The sequence below is a fragment of the Anomaloglossus baeobatrachus genome, chromosome 9, assembly GCF_048569485.1.
Source record: "Anomaloglossus baeobatrachus isolate aAnoBae1 chromosome 9, aAnoBae1.hap1, whole genome shotgun sequence".
Classification (NCBI taxonomy): Eukaryota; Metazoa; Chordata; class Amphibia; order Anura; family Aromobatidae; genus Anomaloglossus; species Anomaloglossus baeobatrachus.
This window is the reverse complement of record NC_134361.1, coordinates 158,229,250-158,248,414: the sequence shown is the minus strand read 5'-3', so window position 1 is coordinate 158,248,414 and position 19,165 is coordinate 158,229,250. Positions and strand designations below refer to the sequence as shown.

General features: G+C 46.4%; 1 protein-coding gene across 1 annotated transcript in view; it reads right to left on the bottom strand.

Annotated features, from left to right (window-relative positions):
• The window catches only part of LOC142251332 (uncharacterized), a 61,613-nt gene extending 44,800 nt beyond the window's left edge, over positions 1-16,813 (bottom strand). Inside the window, exons 1-2 of the mRNA XM_075324025.1 lie at positions 16,552-16,813; positions 1,726-1,844 (exon numbers count right to left, since the gene is read on the bottom strand). Coding sequence (XP_075180140.1) covers positions 1,726-1,844; positions 16,552-16,638 — 206 coding nt within the window. The 5' untranslated portion in view covers positions 16,639-16,813. The remainder of the gene's footprint in view (positions 1-1,725; positions 1,845-16,551) is intronic.
• Positions 16,814-19,165: the final 2,352 nt, after the last annotated feature.

Sequence of the window (19,165 nt, the reverse complement as noted above, 5' to 3'; positions counted from 1 at the left end):
GAAATGGTTAAGTGACAATGAAGTAGTGGTGCTCACAGTCCCAAGGCCTCAGCCCAATCGAACACTTGTGGATAGAGTTGAAGAAAAAGCTTTATACATCCCCAAGTGAGATGACCAGTATGTACCAACATTGGGAACATGTAGACGAGACCTGGGATCAGACACATGCTTGCATAGGATCAATAGCATGGCCGGAAGGATTCAGGCAGTGTTAAAAGCCAAAAGGTCGATTTACAAAATACTAACAAAATAATAAAAATTGAAATTTGGATGTTTAGGAGCAAAACAGTAACAATGCAGTGACCTGACTAGAGCTGCAAATCAAAAAGGTCCGTGGAGCCTCTGTTAGGAGTCTCAACACAGAAATCAGCCAGATATCCCTCCGGGAAGGGCCCAGTCAAGGAGTGACTCTTTTTAGGAGACTACCATAACCACCATATTAAGTGGCCCTTTTAGTCAATATCCAACTTTTTGACAAGTTTAAAGATATAACAAGGGAAATACCAAGGCCAGGTATCCATCCACAGACAGCTATTTCGGGGTATTGCCCCTCATCAGTGTGGAGTAGGATTCTGGCTGGGTGGGAGCAATGCCTAGTAGACCAACAAAACAAAACAATCACTGATCTCGGGGAGACCAGCCAGAGAAAACACTGCCGGCAGCGAGCGAGGGTGCTCAAGACAGTGAAATCCTAGGTACATTGCCCCCTGGGAAATATGCAAATCAAAAAGGTCCGTGGAGCCTCTGTTAGGAGTCTCAACACAGACACAGGAGAGTAGTCTCCTAGAAAGAGTCACCCCTTGGCTGGGCCCTTCCCGGAGGGATATCTGGCTGGTTTCTGTGTTGAGACTCCTAACAGAGGCTCTACGGACCTTTTTGATTTGCATATTTCCCAGGGGGCAATGTACCTAGGATTTCACTGTCTTGAGCGCCCTCGCTGGCTGCCGGCAGTGTTTTCTCTGGCTGGTCTCCCCGAGATCAGTGATTGTTTTGTTATGACTAGAGCTGAGCGAACCCATGGAAGTTCAGTTCGGCAGGTGCAGGTGAACCAAACCCTAATGGAAGTCACTGATTGGCAGTTTGAATCTCCGACCAGCCAGCCATAAGCAGAACACTTCTGGGAGAGGAAGGGCGGGGTGTTTCTATATTATTATTATTTTTTTTTTTTTTTTTATATTGTACACTACATCTGATCATGCTGTTACCCCCAGTACAAGGAGTTCAAACACAGCAAGCGGCTAGCACGGGGCTGAGCAACAAGCGTACCTGAGCACAGTGATGCTCTCGTGAGTGGTTAGCATATGTAAAGAGCCCAAACTCATCCTGCGTTTTTTGTTGTTTTTTTTTTAAAAGTCGGTGTTCGGCCGAAAACCAAACACCGTTTTGCTCATCTCTAGACACGACAAGAATCCGCATAACTACTTATATGCTAAACTGCTGCTAAATAGCTGCAAATCAAATTTATGTATGAGATAGCCAAGATGATTGTCTATTAAATGAAGATCATCACATACTCAAAGCTGTAGTGGATGGGGAGATATGGAGCCTGAAAGTCAAAAGTTCAAATCATTCTTACCCTTTTGCTTGTCCCTGTATACTCAAATAATAGGCAATATAAAGGCCAAAAATAAGTCTTTGAGTGATTCTTTTATCCACAGTGTTCTAGAAAGCCACAATAGGTAATGTTTTTTTATTGTGTGACAAAAAATTCTCTGTAAAACTTACCCCAAGGACAGTTCATCATAATTAGATTCCTCATCATTGTCCCAGGTTAATTGAAACTCCACATCTTTGTTTGGTAATGGAAAAGGAAGATGAGTGATGGGTGCATTTTCCATCCTATCCTGTAAACGGTTAAAAAATTACTATATATTTATAACCTACCATTAAAAATGCAGTAAGTGTATGTTGCTTATGAATCCATATATAATTTACAAATAATTTTACATAGCCATGTAGACTCTCAATGATGACTGTCCCTCCAAAATTGTTACTCTTCCGCCCTAAGTCAGACCTTAGTCGTGCAACTGGACTACATTTTGCCTATTTTGATTGAGTTATTTTTAAAGGGAACCTGTCAGTAGGTTTTTATACCTCAAAATAATGTCATCTATGTAACGTCACTATAATGGTAATTAAATACATATATTTGTGTTTGAAATCCTTGTTTTTGAGAAATCCATTGGAAAGGTGGTCTACGTGGGGACAGTGCATGATTTAAGAGTATATAAGGTACCGTAATACATTCCACATTGGTCTCAGTAATTCATGTAGCTAATATCGCACTGCGAACAGCTAGCCAGTAGATGGCAGCAACGTGTCACTAATTAAAGTGCAACAGTAGAATCAGGCGCATACTATACTGTATAACGTGTGAAGAAATATAATGCAAGTTTCCAGTAATTGACAAGTAGAAATTTTAAAATCCATATTGATGATTTTTTTTTTTCATAACACAATGAATGAATTTTTTGTTTGCAGAAACCAAGTTAACTCTTCATCAATGAGGGGCTGCAGTTTCCAAAACAGCAATATATTAGAGGTACAGTATATTTTAGGCTGGCGCTACATGACGACTTTGGCAATGCAGATGGCTCCATGCAGTTTCTACATCGCAGAGTAATGTAAGTCAATGTGATTCCACTGCAACCCAAAAGGTACTGCGACAGGCAATTACCAAAAGTTGGATTTTTTTGTGACTTAAATGACATGGCCGCAATGTAACCCCATTCACCAGCAATATGGTGCGATGTGGCATATAGTGAGGTTTAGCCCCACAACCTGGGTCACAGTTAAAGTAACAATGTAGCCCCAACATTATTGTGCAAGTGCTGTGTAAATTGCCCAATTAAGCCTAAAATGTGTTGGGTGCTCACTAACTCATTAAAGGGGTTGTGCGCTACTTGGACAACCCCTTCTCTAATGCTATATTCCCCAGAAGACGGTCTTCCTATACTGGCACCGTTTTTGCATTTTCTGTGTCAGATCTCCTGGGGTTCACATGACATTATTATGTTACATGAGCCCTGCAGCCAGTCAGCAATCGGTGTTGGACTGCAATTTTCACACTTCTTTCAAATGTCTGAATTTCATTGGAAGGAAGTGAGAAATGGTCCATTAGCAACTACTGATTGACTTTAGTGCTCCTGTAGCATAATGTCACATAAGCCCTGGGAGATGCAGAGTCAAAATCACCAAAGCATCCTGTTATTTTTAACTTACAGTTGGGAATATTGCATTTAAGAAGGGGTGGTCTGAGTATTAGACAACTCCTTTAAGCTTTGTAAAGTAGAAAGTTGAGTCCAACATTGGGGAAAAAAACGATATCTAGTTTATTAATACCACTGGAAAAAATCTAAAGTGTCAAAACTCTTGTTTAGTGCAGTTTATATGTTCCAAGCTCGTACTCATATTTTTTTTTTGTACAGGATACAGCCAGGCCCGTCTCTGTTAGGCCTTGCGTATTAGAGTTCCTGTCACTGTATGGAACACAGGTGGGGTACGACTTGGCAGCCCACCTGATCTAACAGTATGGGCGTCACCTAATAGGCTGCGTTCCTGTGACTGTGTATCTGCATTTGTGAACAGCGCTCTATGCAAGCCATCAGTGTGCAGTTTTATCATCCAGCAATCGCCCCCTCCATTCTTTGGAAGCGTGTGTGTGATTTGCTCCTCCTGCACCTGTGATACCTCCACTTGGTGGGGGCTTAGCTGTTTCCAGCTAGAGTATTTGTTTTTGGCATGGGCGATTTACACTGCAGCCCATCTTTGCTGCAAGCCAAGCTCGTACTCATAGGAAATAACTAAGCAGAAGTAGTGAGCTAAAAACAGGTGATGTCCACGTACAATTACATCACAACTGCCACCTGTCCAATGGAAAAGACCAATTAAAGTAAAAGTAGCAGTAAAAGTATTAAAGGAAACCACAAATGAAAGCAGAGTCAATAATGATTCATGAGTTCCCTTTTCAAGGTTTAGTTAGTATTGAGATGCATGTCATTTAACTAATTCAATGCTGTAGGCAGGGTCGGACTGGGGTGCCAGGGGCCTACCAGGGAAATTGCCTCTAGGGGCCCACACTATGCCTACCATAAATTTTTTTTATTAGTTGATCATTTTCGTCTTCTCTCAGTATAACGTGCGCCTTTTAGCAAACTCTACAGTCCACAGAAGAGACATGTATTGTGCCTGCAGATAGCACAGGATTTTTTGTTCAGCCTCATATTTATTGTAGTTAATAATGGAATCTATTATTTACAGTCAGTCGCAGTTTTTCTTACACACGGACATTCCTTGTCCTAGGAAAACCACCGCGTCCATCAGCCAAACAATATTCAAAGAGAAGCAGAACGTTATCCAGCATCTTCACATGGAGAAGATTACTAAAATTAATGCACCTCTGCCGCCATCTATTCCCCCCCCCCATATAGGGTCTGCCCTAACTGACTTGGGAACTTACCTGTAGAGTCAATATGTGGAGGTGTGAGGCATTACCATCCAATACTCTTCCATTTGGAGACTGGTGAATTCTCTTCTCTTTCCACCCTCACACATTACATAGTTATGAGTAATGATCGGCCCCCAGTGTCTGCACTGGATGTGGACAGTCATTTTGTGGGGACAGAGGCCATAAAAGCCGCACTATGGTTTACAAATTAGTGTTACATGTTGGATAAACCCTTTATTAGTCCTGTGTATTCTGACAATACTGCTCTATGGGCAGATCATGTATTTTTTTTTTTTTACATATACAGTATTTATACTGAAGCCCCTCCTGTATGATTATCACATATAGAAGCCGCCTAAAGAGCAATTACATATAGCCTAAGACACTGACACTGGGGTACAGGATAATAACACTGACACTGGGGGTACAGGATAATGATACTGACACTGGGGGTACAGGATAATAATACTGACACTGGGGGTACAGGATAATGACACTGACACTGGGGGTACAGGATAATGTCACTGAAACTGGGGGTACAGGGTAATGACACTGACACTGGGGATACAGGATAATGATACTGACACTGGGGGTACAGAATAATAACACTGACACTGGGGGTACAGGATAATGATGCTGACACTGGGGGTACAGGATAATGATACTGACACTGGGGGTACAGGATAATGACACTGACACTGGGGGTACAGGGTAATGACACTGACACTGGGGGTACAGGGTAATGACACTGACACTGGGGTACAGGGTAATGACACTGACACTGGGGGTACAGGGTAATGACACTGACACTGGGGGTACAGGGTAATGACACTGACACTGGGGGTACAGGGTAATGACACTGGGGGTACAGGATAATGATACTGACACTGGGGGTACAGGATAATGATACTGACACTGGGGGGTACAGGATAATGATACTGACACTGGGGGGTACAGGATAATGATACTGACACTGGGGGGTACAGGATAATGATACTGACACTGGGGGGTACAGGATAATGATACTGACACTGGGGGGTACAGGATAATGTTACTGACACTGGGGGGTACAGGATAATGATACTGACACTGGGGGCTACAGGATAATGACACTGACACTGGGGGGTACAGAATAATGACACTGACACTGGGGGGTACAGGATAATGACACTGACACTGGGGGGTACAGAATAATGACACTGACACTGGGGGGTACAGGATAATGACACTGACACTGGGGGGTACAGGATAATGACACTGACACTGGGGGGTACAGGATAATGACACTGACACTGGGGGGTACAGAATAATGACACTGACACTGGGGGGTACAGGATAATGACACTGACACTGGGGGGTACAGGATAATGACACTGACACTGGGGGGTACAGGATAATGACACTGACACTGGGGGGTACAGGACACTGACACTGGGGGTACAGGACACTGACACTGGGGGTACAGGACACTGACACTGCGGGTACAGGATAATGACACTGGGGGTACAGGATAATGACACTGGGGGTACAGGATGACACTGACACTGGGTGTACAGGATAATGACACTGGGGTACAGGGTAATGACACTGGGGGTACAGGGTAATCACACTGACACTGGGGGTACAGGATATTGAAACTTGCACTAGGGGTACAGGATAATGACACTGGGGGTACAGGATAATGACACTGGGGGTACAGGATAATGACAGTGGCACTAGGGGTACAGGATAATGACATTGACACTGGGGGGATACAGGATAAGACACTTGATATCAAAGGGAAAGCTGAGGACAAGATTGATATCTATCAGACCATAGAAAAGATGGATGATTAGGAGGAAAATAGCTTCTTTCCCTCAGCACAGCACCCAGCTTTCCCAATCCCATCCCATGCTGTGACTGCTGCTATCCCTCTTTCCCTAATCCCTGCTACTGATAGATGGCTATGTGGCGCCCTGGGCAAGCCAGGACGTCACAGGTACTGCAACAACACACCCCACACCCCGGTTAGGCACATCAGCCGCACACACAAATCCTTGTTGCCTCCCTCCAGGGGCTGATGTCCACACCAGGTGGGGCGGAGCCAGGCGGTTGGCCCCGCCCATCGAGGAGTTCACAGGCCTGGAGGCGGGAAAAGGGTTCAGTTTCAGTTGGAGAACAGTTTTGCAGTTGAGGGAAGTGGTAGTTGAGCAGCAGACTGACCGTGTCCGGGTACGTGGCCCGGGCACATACAGCAAGGTTGGCAGATGGTGGTGGCCGTCTGCAGGAGAGGCCTATTGACGCGGAACCGTAGGGCCGGGGTTGGGCGGTGGCCCACCGGTACCGAACCGGGCAGCGAAGAGAAGCCAGCACCACACCGGCAGGGCCTGCGGACCCCGACCAGGCTGGGAGTCGCCGTAAAACTGGTCCAATCCGTTAGCGAAGGGAACCTCCGGGGTTTTCAAGCATCAAAGACCCGAGTGAAGGCAACCGTCCAAACCGTACAGGGAGATAAAGCTACCGCCAGAGCTAGAGCTCCCAGGGCCAGAGTCTGCGGGCAAAAGGGCTCCTCCGGCACCTATACGCTGGGGAGCGGGTCACCGGTGGGAAGCCATCGGGACCGAAAACACACAGAAGGTGCAGGGAAAGGCAGCCATCACCAACCGTCCGGGAGTGACTAAGGCAGCCGGCTGCGGGACCCGTCCATCCAGCCGTTTGTTTTACTGGAGACTCTGTGATCATTCCTGGCTGAGTGAGTACCACCGTGCCATCCGGCACCGTGCTGCCCCCGCAACCCTGCACCTCACCTGCCCTGCATACCTCCCTTCACCCCTCACCGGGCCCCGGGACCACCAACCCCTACCCACGGAGGGGGAAAACATCCCAGCTGCTCCCTAACAACACTCCCGGGATCCCCGTCACCAGCAGCAGTGGTGCCCCAACCTCACCACGACCCGTGGGTGGTGTCACAAACTCAATCCCCAAAGCAAACCAACCCTTTTCACTTATGGGCGAGGAGCGCCGCTCGAGTCCCCGGATCCGGCCCACCGCTCGAGCCACCGAGCAAGCAGCAGCAGCCGGACCCGAGCCGCAAGCGCGGTCGAGCAGCGCACCCCCCCGCCCGCGACAGCTACTGTGTGGACTTCACTCACATCATGCAGCACCCCCCAAATCACACGGTACACATCTTTTTCCGTATATGATTATATTACCCCTCTCTCAAACACACTGAAATCGCATGTGCCACACACCCTGTATCCCTTAACACCCCTCTGTCACAGTCTGGACCCCCCATATGCCATTCACCCTGCACCCCCCACCCATGTCCCACTCATCCCCCCCCCCACCGGACACTTCTTCCTCCGGCACATCATCCCTGAACGGCAGCTCCTGCCCGGCTCCTCCCACACGGTCACATGGGCATGAGTCATCGCAGGTCCTGCTGATGCACCACTAGAATGCATCTTCTTCCTCTCGGATAGATCCTGCTCTGCCCCTGCCGCGCTGCAGCTAATAGCCTCAGGGTGCCTCCAGGTCAGGAGCGCCCCATCCCCCCCCCCGACATCTGACTGCTGCCTGCAGCCTGCATACAATATTATCACCTGCGGTGGCGTCTGGCGAGCCGCGGCTGCAGGTCATTGTAATACACCCGGCGGGGGGCCCTGCAGGTTGCCGAGACAGCATAAATTACAGACAAGGGCGGGGCCTACCGGGGGTTTCCCCGGGACCCCGCCACATCAGACCGAGCCTGGCTGTAGGCACAGAAATCATTATGAAAATCTATGAAGTAGGCTTTCAGTTATTGAGGCACAGCCAGCGAGACTTCAGTCACCACTCAGTGCATAGTGAGCAGTGGCTGTAACCGCAACTGACCCATCAGCTCTGTACGGATAATATGGTGATCTGGCTGTTAGTAAGTGCCAGGGTGTTGTCACAGCCTCCGCTCACTACACTCATGAGCAAAAGAGGAACAATGTTGTGAACTTTTGACTTTCAGGTTCCAAATCTCCCCATCTACTACAGCTTTGAGCGTGAGACTACCTTCATTTCATAGACAATCATCTTGGCTATCTCATACATAAATGTGACTTGCAAATATTTAGCATATGATTAGTTATGCAGATTCTTGTCATGTCACTGCATTGTTACTGTGTGCTCCGGGTAGTGGAAAAATCTTTTTCTTCCTGTATACTACAAATTAAAACCTGTTCTCACATTACCTAATAGCTCCGTGTGTTATTAGGTTGATTCCAAAGTGGAAGGTAATAGATTCGAATTGAAGAGTGTACCGCCCCGGGGCTCGGCCGGCTGCTGAGCCGCTCGAATCTGTGCTCGTCGGTGGGTGGCTCGAGCTCCTCCCGTCCCCGGGGGTCACGTCGCTCTGAAGGGAAGCTGGCGCTATGTGTAGGGATTTCGGTGGGGAAGGTTCACGGCCGAGGCCATGGAGTTTAGGGGTGTAAGTTCGTGACGCCACCCACGGGTTGTGGTGAATGTGGACACCACCGCTGCCATTAACTAGGCTCCCGGGGACGGTGTTATGCAGCCTGGTGTTGACCCCTCCGTGGGCAGGGGGTGATGGTCCCGGGGCCCGGTGGTTGCGAGGTGTGGTGCGGTGCATGGCCCGAGGGCACTGTTGTACTCACTATGACAGATACACCGGAGTCTCTCTGATAAACCAAAAAGGATGGTGGTCGGTGCCCGCAGCCGGCTGCGCTTTGCCCCTTTCTCAGGTTGGTGTTTCCCGCCTTTCTCCTGCACCTCTGTGGTAGAACTTGACTGCCTATACTTCAGCAACGGTAGTCCGCTCCCCGGCTTTGTGTGATGGGGAACCCGTTTGCCCGCAGCCGCTGGCACGTGGGCTCTCTCTGCCTGTGCGGTGGCTTTCTATCCCCCTCAGTGGGCTGTTGCCGTCTTTCGGGTCTTGGAACGGGAAAGGACCTAAGGTCCAGATCTCAATCAGTGAATTCGACGTGGTCCAGTGGCTTCTGGACCTCGTTCTGGGTCTGAGTACCCCTCCTGGTGCTCCGGTTTCCAGTTGGCTCCCCGGTTTGGTACCAGCGGGCCACTACCCTGTCCCGGTCCCTTACGGTTCCACCAGCCGTCTTCCCGGCTCCTGCAGGCAGCAACCACCGTCTGCCTCCTGGTCACAGGGAATCTGGGCTCCTACACAGATCCCTGACAGACGTTAACACACTGCTACTACTCTCCTCTCCTCCCTAACAGATCTGTTTTTTGTTTCTCCCGCCTCAGGCTCTCCGAACTACTCGGAGGGCGTGGCCAACTGCCTGGCCCCACCCCCGGGTGTGAACATCATGACCTGAGAGAGGTGACTCAGGGTTTTTAGGTTGGCTGGTTACACCTTTTTAGGGGCTAGTGTTTGTGCAGGGGGTCTACTTGTGACTACCTGGCTAGTCCAGGGAGTCACAAGAGCAATTATGAAGATTTCCCAAGAAAAGAGAAACAGCAATATCCAGCTCATTGATAGTAGTCAATAAAATTGCTAAACTGCACCATGTGAGGCCATGACAGTTGGAAGAATATGAAATAAATTCCATCCACCCATTCAAAAGCCAAGAGGTGGACGTCCAGGCAAAATATCAGAGTCAACAAGTTGGCTCATCACAAGGTCTATTAGTTCTTGGGGCGACAAACCCGGCAGTGGAGGCAGCTCGTATGTTTCATAATAGTGAGATCAGAGATGTGCAGGCAATGCACGTTACTCAAGTCTGGAATGGTGGACTGAAAAAAGTGAAGGAGCCTTCAATATGGTCATAAGAACCGTCGGCTTGAGTTTGCAAAAAAGTATTAAAAGTGAACAGTAGAAGATTGGAAATGGGTGATTTGGAGTAAAGAGATGAAAGTCAGTAGACTAGGCCCTGATGGGTGCAAATAGGTCTGGAAGAGACAAGGGGCTAACGGATCAAAAAATTGAAGGAACGGTGAATTTCGGCGGAGGAAGCCTGATGATATGGGGTTGTTTCACAGCAAAATGTTTTGGATACTTTACTAGGATTGATGGTGGTCTCAGTGCTGAGCTATATGAAAGTGTCCTACAAGACGAGTTACTTTGCACACTCGAGAGCTGTGGGTATGAAAAGGACGACTTAGTGTTCCAGCAGGACAACGACCCAAAGCATAAATTGAGTTCGGCAAAGAAATAAATCAATGACAATAAAGTAGAGGTGCTGGATTGGCTTAAACAGTCACAAGACCTCAACCCAATCCAACACTTCTGGGTAGAGTTGAAGAAAAAGCTGTATACATCCCCAAGTGAGCCAACTAGTATGCATACACCAACATTGGGAATGTATAGAAGAGACCTGGGATCAATGTCGGTCAGGACATGCTTAAAACTGAGAGTATGGCCGGAAGGATTAAGGCAGTGTTGAAAGTCAAAGTTGGATTTTCAAAACACCAACAAAATAATAAAAATTTAAATTTAGATTTTTAGGAGCAAAATACTAACAATGCAGTGACATGAGAAGAATCTGCATAACTAATCATATGCTAAATAGCTGCAAGTCTAATTTACGTATGAGATAGCCAAGATGATTGTCTATAAAATAAAGGTAGTCTCACGCTCAAAGCTGTAGTGGATGGTGAGATATAGAGCCTGAAAGTCAAAAGTTCAAAACATTGTTACCCTTTTGGTTGTCGGTGTATGTACTGAGTGGTGACTGAAGCTCCTATGACGGAAAGCCTAAAGCGGGCTTTACACGCTGCGACATCGCTAATGCGGAGTCGTTGGGGCCACGGATTTTGTGACGCACATCCGGCCGCATTAGCGATGCCGTTGCGTGTGACACCGATAAGCGATTTTGCATCGTTGCAAAACAGTGCAAAATCGCTAATCGGCGACACGGGGGTCCATTCCCAATTATCGTTACTTCAGCAGTAACGAGTTTGTTCGTCGTTCTTGCGGCAGCACACATCGCTGCGTGTGACGCCGCAGGAGCGAGGAAGCTCTCCCTACCTGCCTCCCGGCCGCTATGCGGAAGGAAGGAGGTGGGCGGGATGTTACGTCCCGCTCATCTCCGCCCCTCCGCTGCGATTGGGCGGCGGTTCAGTGACGTTTCAGTGACGTCGCTGTGACGCCGCACGGACCGCCCCCTTAGAAAGGAGGCGGTTCGCCGGTCACAGCGACGTCGCCGGACAGGTAAGTATGTGTGACGGCTCTGGGCGATGTTGTGCGGCACGGGCAGCGATATGCCCGTGTCGCGCAACAGATGGGGGCGGGTACCCACACTAGCGATATCGGGACCGATATCGCAGTGTGTAAAGTAGCCTTTAGGCCCTGTGCGCACTGGAAAACGGAATTTTCTTAAGAAAATTCCACAGGGTCTGAAAGATTACCGCACCCGCGGTAAAAAACCGCGGCAAACCGCACCCAAAAACTGCATGCGGTTTGCTGCGGTTTTACCGCGGTATTGCCGCGTGCGGGTTGGTACATGTGCTTTAATGCATTCAATGCAATAAAGCACATTGAAGAAAAAAAAAAAAAAAAGTAATTTCCTTAGCAGATAGATAAATAGATAGATAGAAGAATAGGTAGAGAGATAGAGGGATAGATAAACAGAGAGGGACAGACAGTCCCTGTGAGCACATGCTGCATTTCTCACGGTCGGTAGTGAGTTCAAATTACCGGCCGTGGGAAATGCCCTGTGGTTACCTCTGCTGTCTCGCTGTGAGGCTGCATTCAGCACTGTGTCAGTGTCAATCGCGGCTGGATGCAAGCATCGCAGGACGTGGATTACGCCGGAACTGTGTGGATTACGCCGGAGTGGTGTGTTTCGGGGGGTTAATAAATGGGTGAACCAGGAGCTTTTTTGTGTTTTATTTAAAATAAATGATTTTTCGGTGTGTGTGTTTTTTCACTTTACTTCCGGGTTGATCATGTCAGCTGTCACATAGACGCTGCCATGATCAAGCCTGGACTTAGTGGTGGCGATCCACCGCCATTAACTCCTTATTACCTGGATCGCCACTGCATCACGGCATCTGGAAGAGCTGGGGACACTCCGGTACTGCCGCATAATGGATGCGACAGTCCCGGGGCAGCTGCGGCTAATATTCTCAGCTGCGGGAGGTGGGAGGGAGGCGGGGGACATTAACCCTGCCCCTCGCCCTCCCCAGCCTGAGAATAATGGGCCGCCGCTGTGTGTTTACCTCGGCTGGAAGGTAAAAATACGGCGGAGCCCACGTTTTTTTTTTTTCTATATTTCCGTTTGATTTCTATGTGTATTCTATGTGTATTCTATATGTCTGTGTGTGAGTGATGTGTGTGTGTGTGTTTACTCTCTGCTCCTCTTCCTGTCATAATGACATCACTTCCCTGCAAACCGCAGGCAGCGATGTACATTACCGCAGGTAAACCGCAAAATACCGGAGGGAATAACGCAGGAAAAGGCAATGAATCGCATAGAATTTGCTGCCTGCGTTATTCCCTGCGGGATTTCACGATTACATTGCAGTCAATGGAGTGAAATCCCGCAGCGACTTGCGGAAAAGAAGTGACATGCAATTGTTTTTACTGCGGGAATCCCGCAGCAAAACATGCAGCTGTCAAATTCCGCATAGTGCGCACAGCATTTTTTTTTCCCCATAGGTTTTGCTGGTGAATCACTGCAGAGATGTTATGAACATTTTCTGCAGCGAAACATGCAGCAAAACCGCAGGAAATCCGTGGGAAAAACCGGTAAGTGCGCACAGGGCCTAAGGCTTCCAGGAGAAATAAAATCATTCCTCAATGTGGTGGACACACAAGTAACCTACAGATTAACTTCAAATATGTGCCTAAACAGTAATTTACAACCACATATTGTTACAGTATCGTTATACTCTGAGTAGCAAAATGGAAACAAAGGGTGGTTATTAATGGTACGTACTCGGACTGGGTCTCAGTTCATAGTGGGGTACCACAGGGGTCAGTATTGGGCCCGCTTCTTTTCAACATATTTATAAATGACCTTGTTGGGGGCATGCGGAGTAGAATTTCAATATTTGCAGATGATACTAAACTCTGCAGGGTAATCAATACAGAGGAGGATAATTTTATATTACAGGGAGATTTATGTAAATTGGAGGATTGGGCTGAGAAGTGGCAATTGAAGTTTAATGTAGATAAATGTAAGGTCATGCACTTGGGTAGAGGAAATAACATTTATGATTATGTACTTAATTGTAGAACACTGGGTAAAACAGACACAGAAAAAGACTTGGGTGTATTGGTGGATGGTAAACTTCACTTTAGTGGACAGTGTCAGGCAGCTGCTGCCAGGGCTAATAAAATAATGGGATGTATTAAAAGAGGTATAAGTGTTCATGAAAAAAATATAGTTCTACCTCTGTACAAGTCACTAGTGCTACCGCACGTAGAATACTGTGTACAATTCTGGTCACCGATATATAAGAAGGACATAGCTGAACTGGAGAGGGTGCAAAGAAGAGCGACCAAGATTATTAGAGGAATGGGTGGGCTGCAATACCAAGACAGGTTATTAAACTTGGGGTTATTTAGTCTGGAAAAACGAAGGCTTAGGGGAGATCTAATCACAATGTATAAATATATGAGGGGACAGTACAGAGACCTTTCCAAAGATCTATTTACACCTAGGGCTGCGACTGGAACACGGGGGCATCCGCTACGTCTTGAGGAAAGAAGGTTTAATCATAATCACAGACGAGGATTCTTTACTGTACGAGCAGTGAGACTATGGAACTCTCTGCCGCATGATGTTGTAATGAGTGATTCACTACTAACATTTAAGCAGAGCCTGGATGCCTTTCTTGAAAAATTTAATATTACCAGTTATGTATATTAGATTTTATGACAGGGTATTGATCCAGGGAACTAGTCTGATTGCCGGATGTGGAGTCAGGAAGGAAATTTTTTCCCCATTGGAACTTGTTTGCCACATTGGGGTTTTTTGCCTTCCTCTGGATCAACATGTTAGGCTACGGGTTGAACTAGATGGACTTAGAGTCTCCCTTCAACCTTAAAAACTATGATACTATGATACTATGAAAATGTAATGTCCCAGATGAAATTAAACTAATTAAACGAATCCATTTTGCTAAAAAAAATTGTCTTCTTAATTTTCACAGCCCAACTGTAATAAATTCCCTATAACAGATGTTGGGTCGCACCACTCAATACAGCTGTAGATAAGTTCCTTTTGAGGTCTCCTTTCCACAATAGGGTAGTTTCACAGGTGTCGACACCTCAAGGCCTCTGCTATTACGACGTCTATAAAACATCCTAGAAAAGGAGACCATAACACACTCAAGGTGCTACTTTATTTCTGCGATCAAACCAGGGTCGAAAAAGGACATTTCTAAAAACTGTAGGATCCTTTCAATTTTACTTTTAGTTTGCTCTAATTTATGCGAAACGCCAAAAACTGGTAACACATATCCTGTTACTTAGAATACTTTAAGGGGTGATATTTTTTAAAAATAGGTTAATTTATTGAAGTTGTTAATATAAAGGCTCCTCAAAACCATTTCAGAACTGAATTTGTCCCTAAATAGGTTTAGGCATCGCTTTGAAAATTGAAAAAATTGCTGCTAAAACAATAAGCCTTGTTTCATGTTTTTTAAGGTTTAAAAGGTAGACATAAGTCCATCGAGTTCAACCTATAGCTTAACATGTTGATCCAGAGGGAGCCAAACCCCCACGAGAAGATGCTACTTGCCCCATAAAAGAGGAAAAAATTCCCTCCCGGCTCCACATACAGCAATCAGACTAGTTCCCTGGATCAGGGTCCCATCACAAAACCTAGTGCCCATAACCTGTAATATTATATTTACCCAGAAAGGCTTCCAGGCCTCTTTGTACTTTTGCAGTGAATCAGCCATTACGACATCATGTGACAGTGAGTTCCATACTCTCACTGCTCTTTCAGTAAAGAATCCATAATCTCAATGCTCTTACAGTAAAGAATCCATAATCTCACTGCTCTTACAGTAAAAAAAATCTATTATCTCACTGCTCCTAAAGTAAAGAATCCATAATATAACTTCTCTTACAATAAAGAATCTATTAGCTCACTGCTCTTACAGTAAAGAATCAATAATCTCACTGCTTACAGTAAAGAATCCATAATCTCATTTCTTTTATAGTAAAGAATCTATTATTTCACTGATCTTACAGTAAAGAATTCATACATAGGTCAGGTAAAGAGAAAATCTGTTTAAATGCCGCGCTAAAAAACCACGGATGCTGTAGATGAAAAAGATTTCCTTTATTTCATAATTCTACGCGTTTCAGAGACATCTCCGTCTCCTTCCTCAAGAAAAGAAATCCTATTCTATTCTATATTTTCCTGAGGAAGGAGACGGAGATGTCTCTGAAACGCGTAGCACGGCATTTAAACCGGTTTTCGCTTTACCTGACCTATGTATTATATACTGCATTCCGGGGCTAAACCGCAAGAAGGCACTCACATGCGATCATAAGGAGTTGTGACTTGCACAACCCTACCAGGTGAGTGTACCTCTTTCTGTCTCTCTACCCTAATACCGGGTAAGACGCTATTGCGCTTTTTCCCCCCTACAGCTCTACAAGTAAAGAATTCATAATATCACAGCTCTTACAGTAAAGAATCCATAATCTTACTTCTTTTACAGTAAAGAATCTATTATCTCACTGCTCTTATAGTAATGAATCCTTATTCTCAATGCTCTTACAGTAAAGAAGCCATAATCTCACTACTCTTACAGTAAACTGACGTAATAAAAAAATAAACAAGAAAAAGGAAGTTTAAAAAAAATATGCTAAACATATGATGAATGGTAATATTTATCTGATCTGTGTGACTTACAAGCAGGGAAATTGTAATATTATTAGTATGTAAATTTTAATGTTTTTCATTTTTTAGAATTTATGTTTTTTTCATCCTTTATGTGTCCTGAAACATAGGACACATTATCTTGGAATCACTTGGATGAACAAAAACATTAAAAAGGTTACACAATTAGTGAAACGTGTCAGAGTAAGAAATGTCAATAAGGACACACAGGCTGTGGGTTAAAAAGCTCAACATTTTTCTGTACCAGGACTTTAATTTTCTGAAATAATACAGCATAAGATGTAAACATGTAAGAGGTGGGACAGCACGACTTACCTTGCTCTCACTATTCCCGCAGAGATCCGTCTGCTGCTTTCCTCTGTTCTCTTTCACAATGTTGTCTTGTTCCTCTTTTTTGCTCATATTCTGTCTTTATGGCTGTTGTAATGTGGTTTTTCTGTACAATCGTTGTTATTTCGCAGTTTTTGCCTTGGTTGTATTACTTGTACGGCTTATGTCGATCATTATTCTCTTGCGCTGTTCCACCAGTTTCTCTCTGTAGCCCGTCTACGTCTTGGTGACTTCTCTCGGTGCTCGTAGCAGGAAGTCCTGTGTGGAAATCAGTGACACCAGAGCTCAGTCAGCTGAGGCTCGTTTCGTCACTTGGGAAATTACCACTGCATATCAATCTGTGGGAAGAAAATCTACATTTGTCATTTTTACTTGCCTGAAAACTTTTTGAAAACTTTTTTGACAAAGTAGAAAAAGCCACATTGTGCATATGGCGTAATAACTTGTGACATCGGGAACAGGACAAACTTTCTAAATGTTCTATCAGCAACAAGGGGTTCAGAAGGCAACTCCCCAACTGTCCAGTCTAAAAATAAAGCTGTTGGATCAGTCTTACATTTACCATCTTTTTATATATGTACGCACAGTATTGTGTTGTATGGTATTGTTAGATGTTTAGACAAATTGACAATCACTGGCAAATTCAAAAAGACTTCTAGACAGGTTTCTAATACAAAGGCATGGTGAAAGCTGAACATTACTAAAGCCTGCTTTACACGGTACGATATATCGTGCAATTTAACGATCGATCGTACCCGCCCCTGTCGTTTGTGCGTCATGGGCAATTAGTTGCCCGTGGCGCACAAATTCGTTAACTTCTCAGTCACATGTACTTACCTGCTGTGCGTCGTCGCTGTGGGCGGCGAACATCCTCTTCCTGAAGGGGGAGGGACGTTCGGCGTCACAGCGACGTCACACAGCGGCCGGCCAATAGAAGCGGAGTGGCGGAGATGAGCGGGACGTAAACATCCCGCCCACCTTCTTCTTTCTACATAGCCGGCGGGTGCCGCGGGACGGAGGTAAGCTGCTGTTCATCGTTCCCGGGGTGTCACACGGAGCGGCGTGTGCTACCCCGGGAACGATGAGCAACCGGCGCCATTTTAATTAAACGAGATTATGAAACCGAGCGACGAGTACACGACTCACGATTTGTGAGTGATACTGCATCGCTCAGAGGTGTCACACAGCCCGACGTCGCAAGCGATGCCAGGTATGCGTCACAAAAACCGTGACCCTGACAACCTATCGCACGATAAATCGTCTCGTGTAAAGCACCCTTTAGAATAGAAGTAATAAACCATGTAAATAGAAACCAAATAAACAATAGAAACTATTCCTCCAACGAATAAAATAAAACATACCGGTATATGCCATACATTACCAAAATGTGGATATGAATATAATACACTTGTCAAAACATCATCCTTTCTCAATATCCCTTTAGATGAGGGGTCTCAAATAGAGATTAGCGAACAACACAGTAAATTTTGGGATTCATACCGAACATGGACTTTGCAAAAAAAAAAAAGCTTAGGAGTTCGGAGTTCGAGTTCTTTAAGTATGCTGATGTCGTCATGAGTGTAGCTTGACTCTGACGGGGATAAGTCAGGTGGGAGGGGTCTGTTCTGTTGTGCCTCATTTTGGGACTCACGCCGCTTTATTATGGTGTGGAGACCTCCGGAACAGCGCCAGTAATAGTTCCTGCTCTGCCGTATGCGCAGCTGGTTCTTGTGAGTAAGCCCTGATCTGTCCTGCTACCCAGCTGAACTCTCCCTGACCTCCGTATCTCTTGTACTGTTTGTCTGCCCTGTCTCCCAGACCCCGGTCCCGTACTGCATCTCGGTCCCCTCCCCCTCTTTTGTACTTACTTGCTCTCCCGGCCTCTGACCCCAGTAAGGCTTTCTGACCACTGCTCTGCTTCCCCTTTTTGGCTTCTGACGTGATCTCTTAGCTCCTGACCCTCGTGATTCCACCTATTTACGGCTTGTTCACTCCCTTGTTCAGACCTGACTTCCTGGTTAAGACTTAAGGGTGCTTTACATGCTGCGACATTGCTAGCGATAGCTAGCGATGTCGTGCGCGATAGCACCCGCCCTCGTCGTTCGTGCGACATTTGGTGATCGCTGCCGTAGCGAACATTATCGCTACGGCAGCGTCACATGCACATGCCTTTTCAGCGATGTCGCTGTGACCGCCGAACAATCCCTCCTTCAATGGGGAGGTGCTTTCGGCGTCATAGCGACGTCACTGCGGCGTCACACGGCAGCCGTCCAATAGCGGATGAGGGGCGGAGATGAGCATCCGGAACATCCCGCCGACCTCCTTTCTTCCTCATTGCCGGACGACGCAGGTAAGGAGATGTTCGTCGTTCCTGTGGTGTCACACATAGCGATGTGTGACGCCGCAGGAACGACAAACAACATCGTACCTGCCGCAGCAACAATAATATGAAAAGGAGCGACGTGTCAACGAACAACGATTTTTGACGCTTTTGCGATCGTTGATCGTCGCTCCTTGGTGTCACACGCTGCGATGTCGCTATCGGCGCCGGATGTGCGTCACTAATGACATGACCCCGACGATATATCGTTAGCGATGT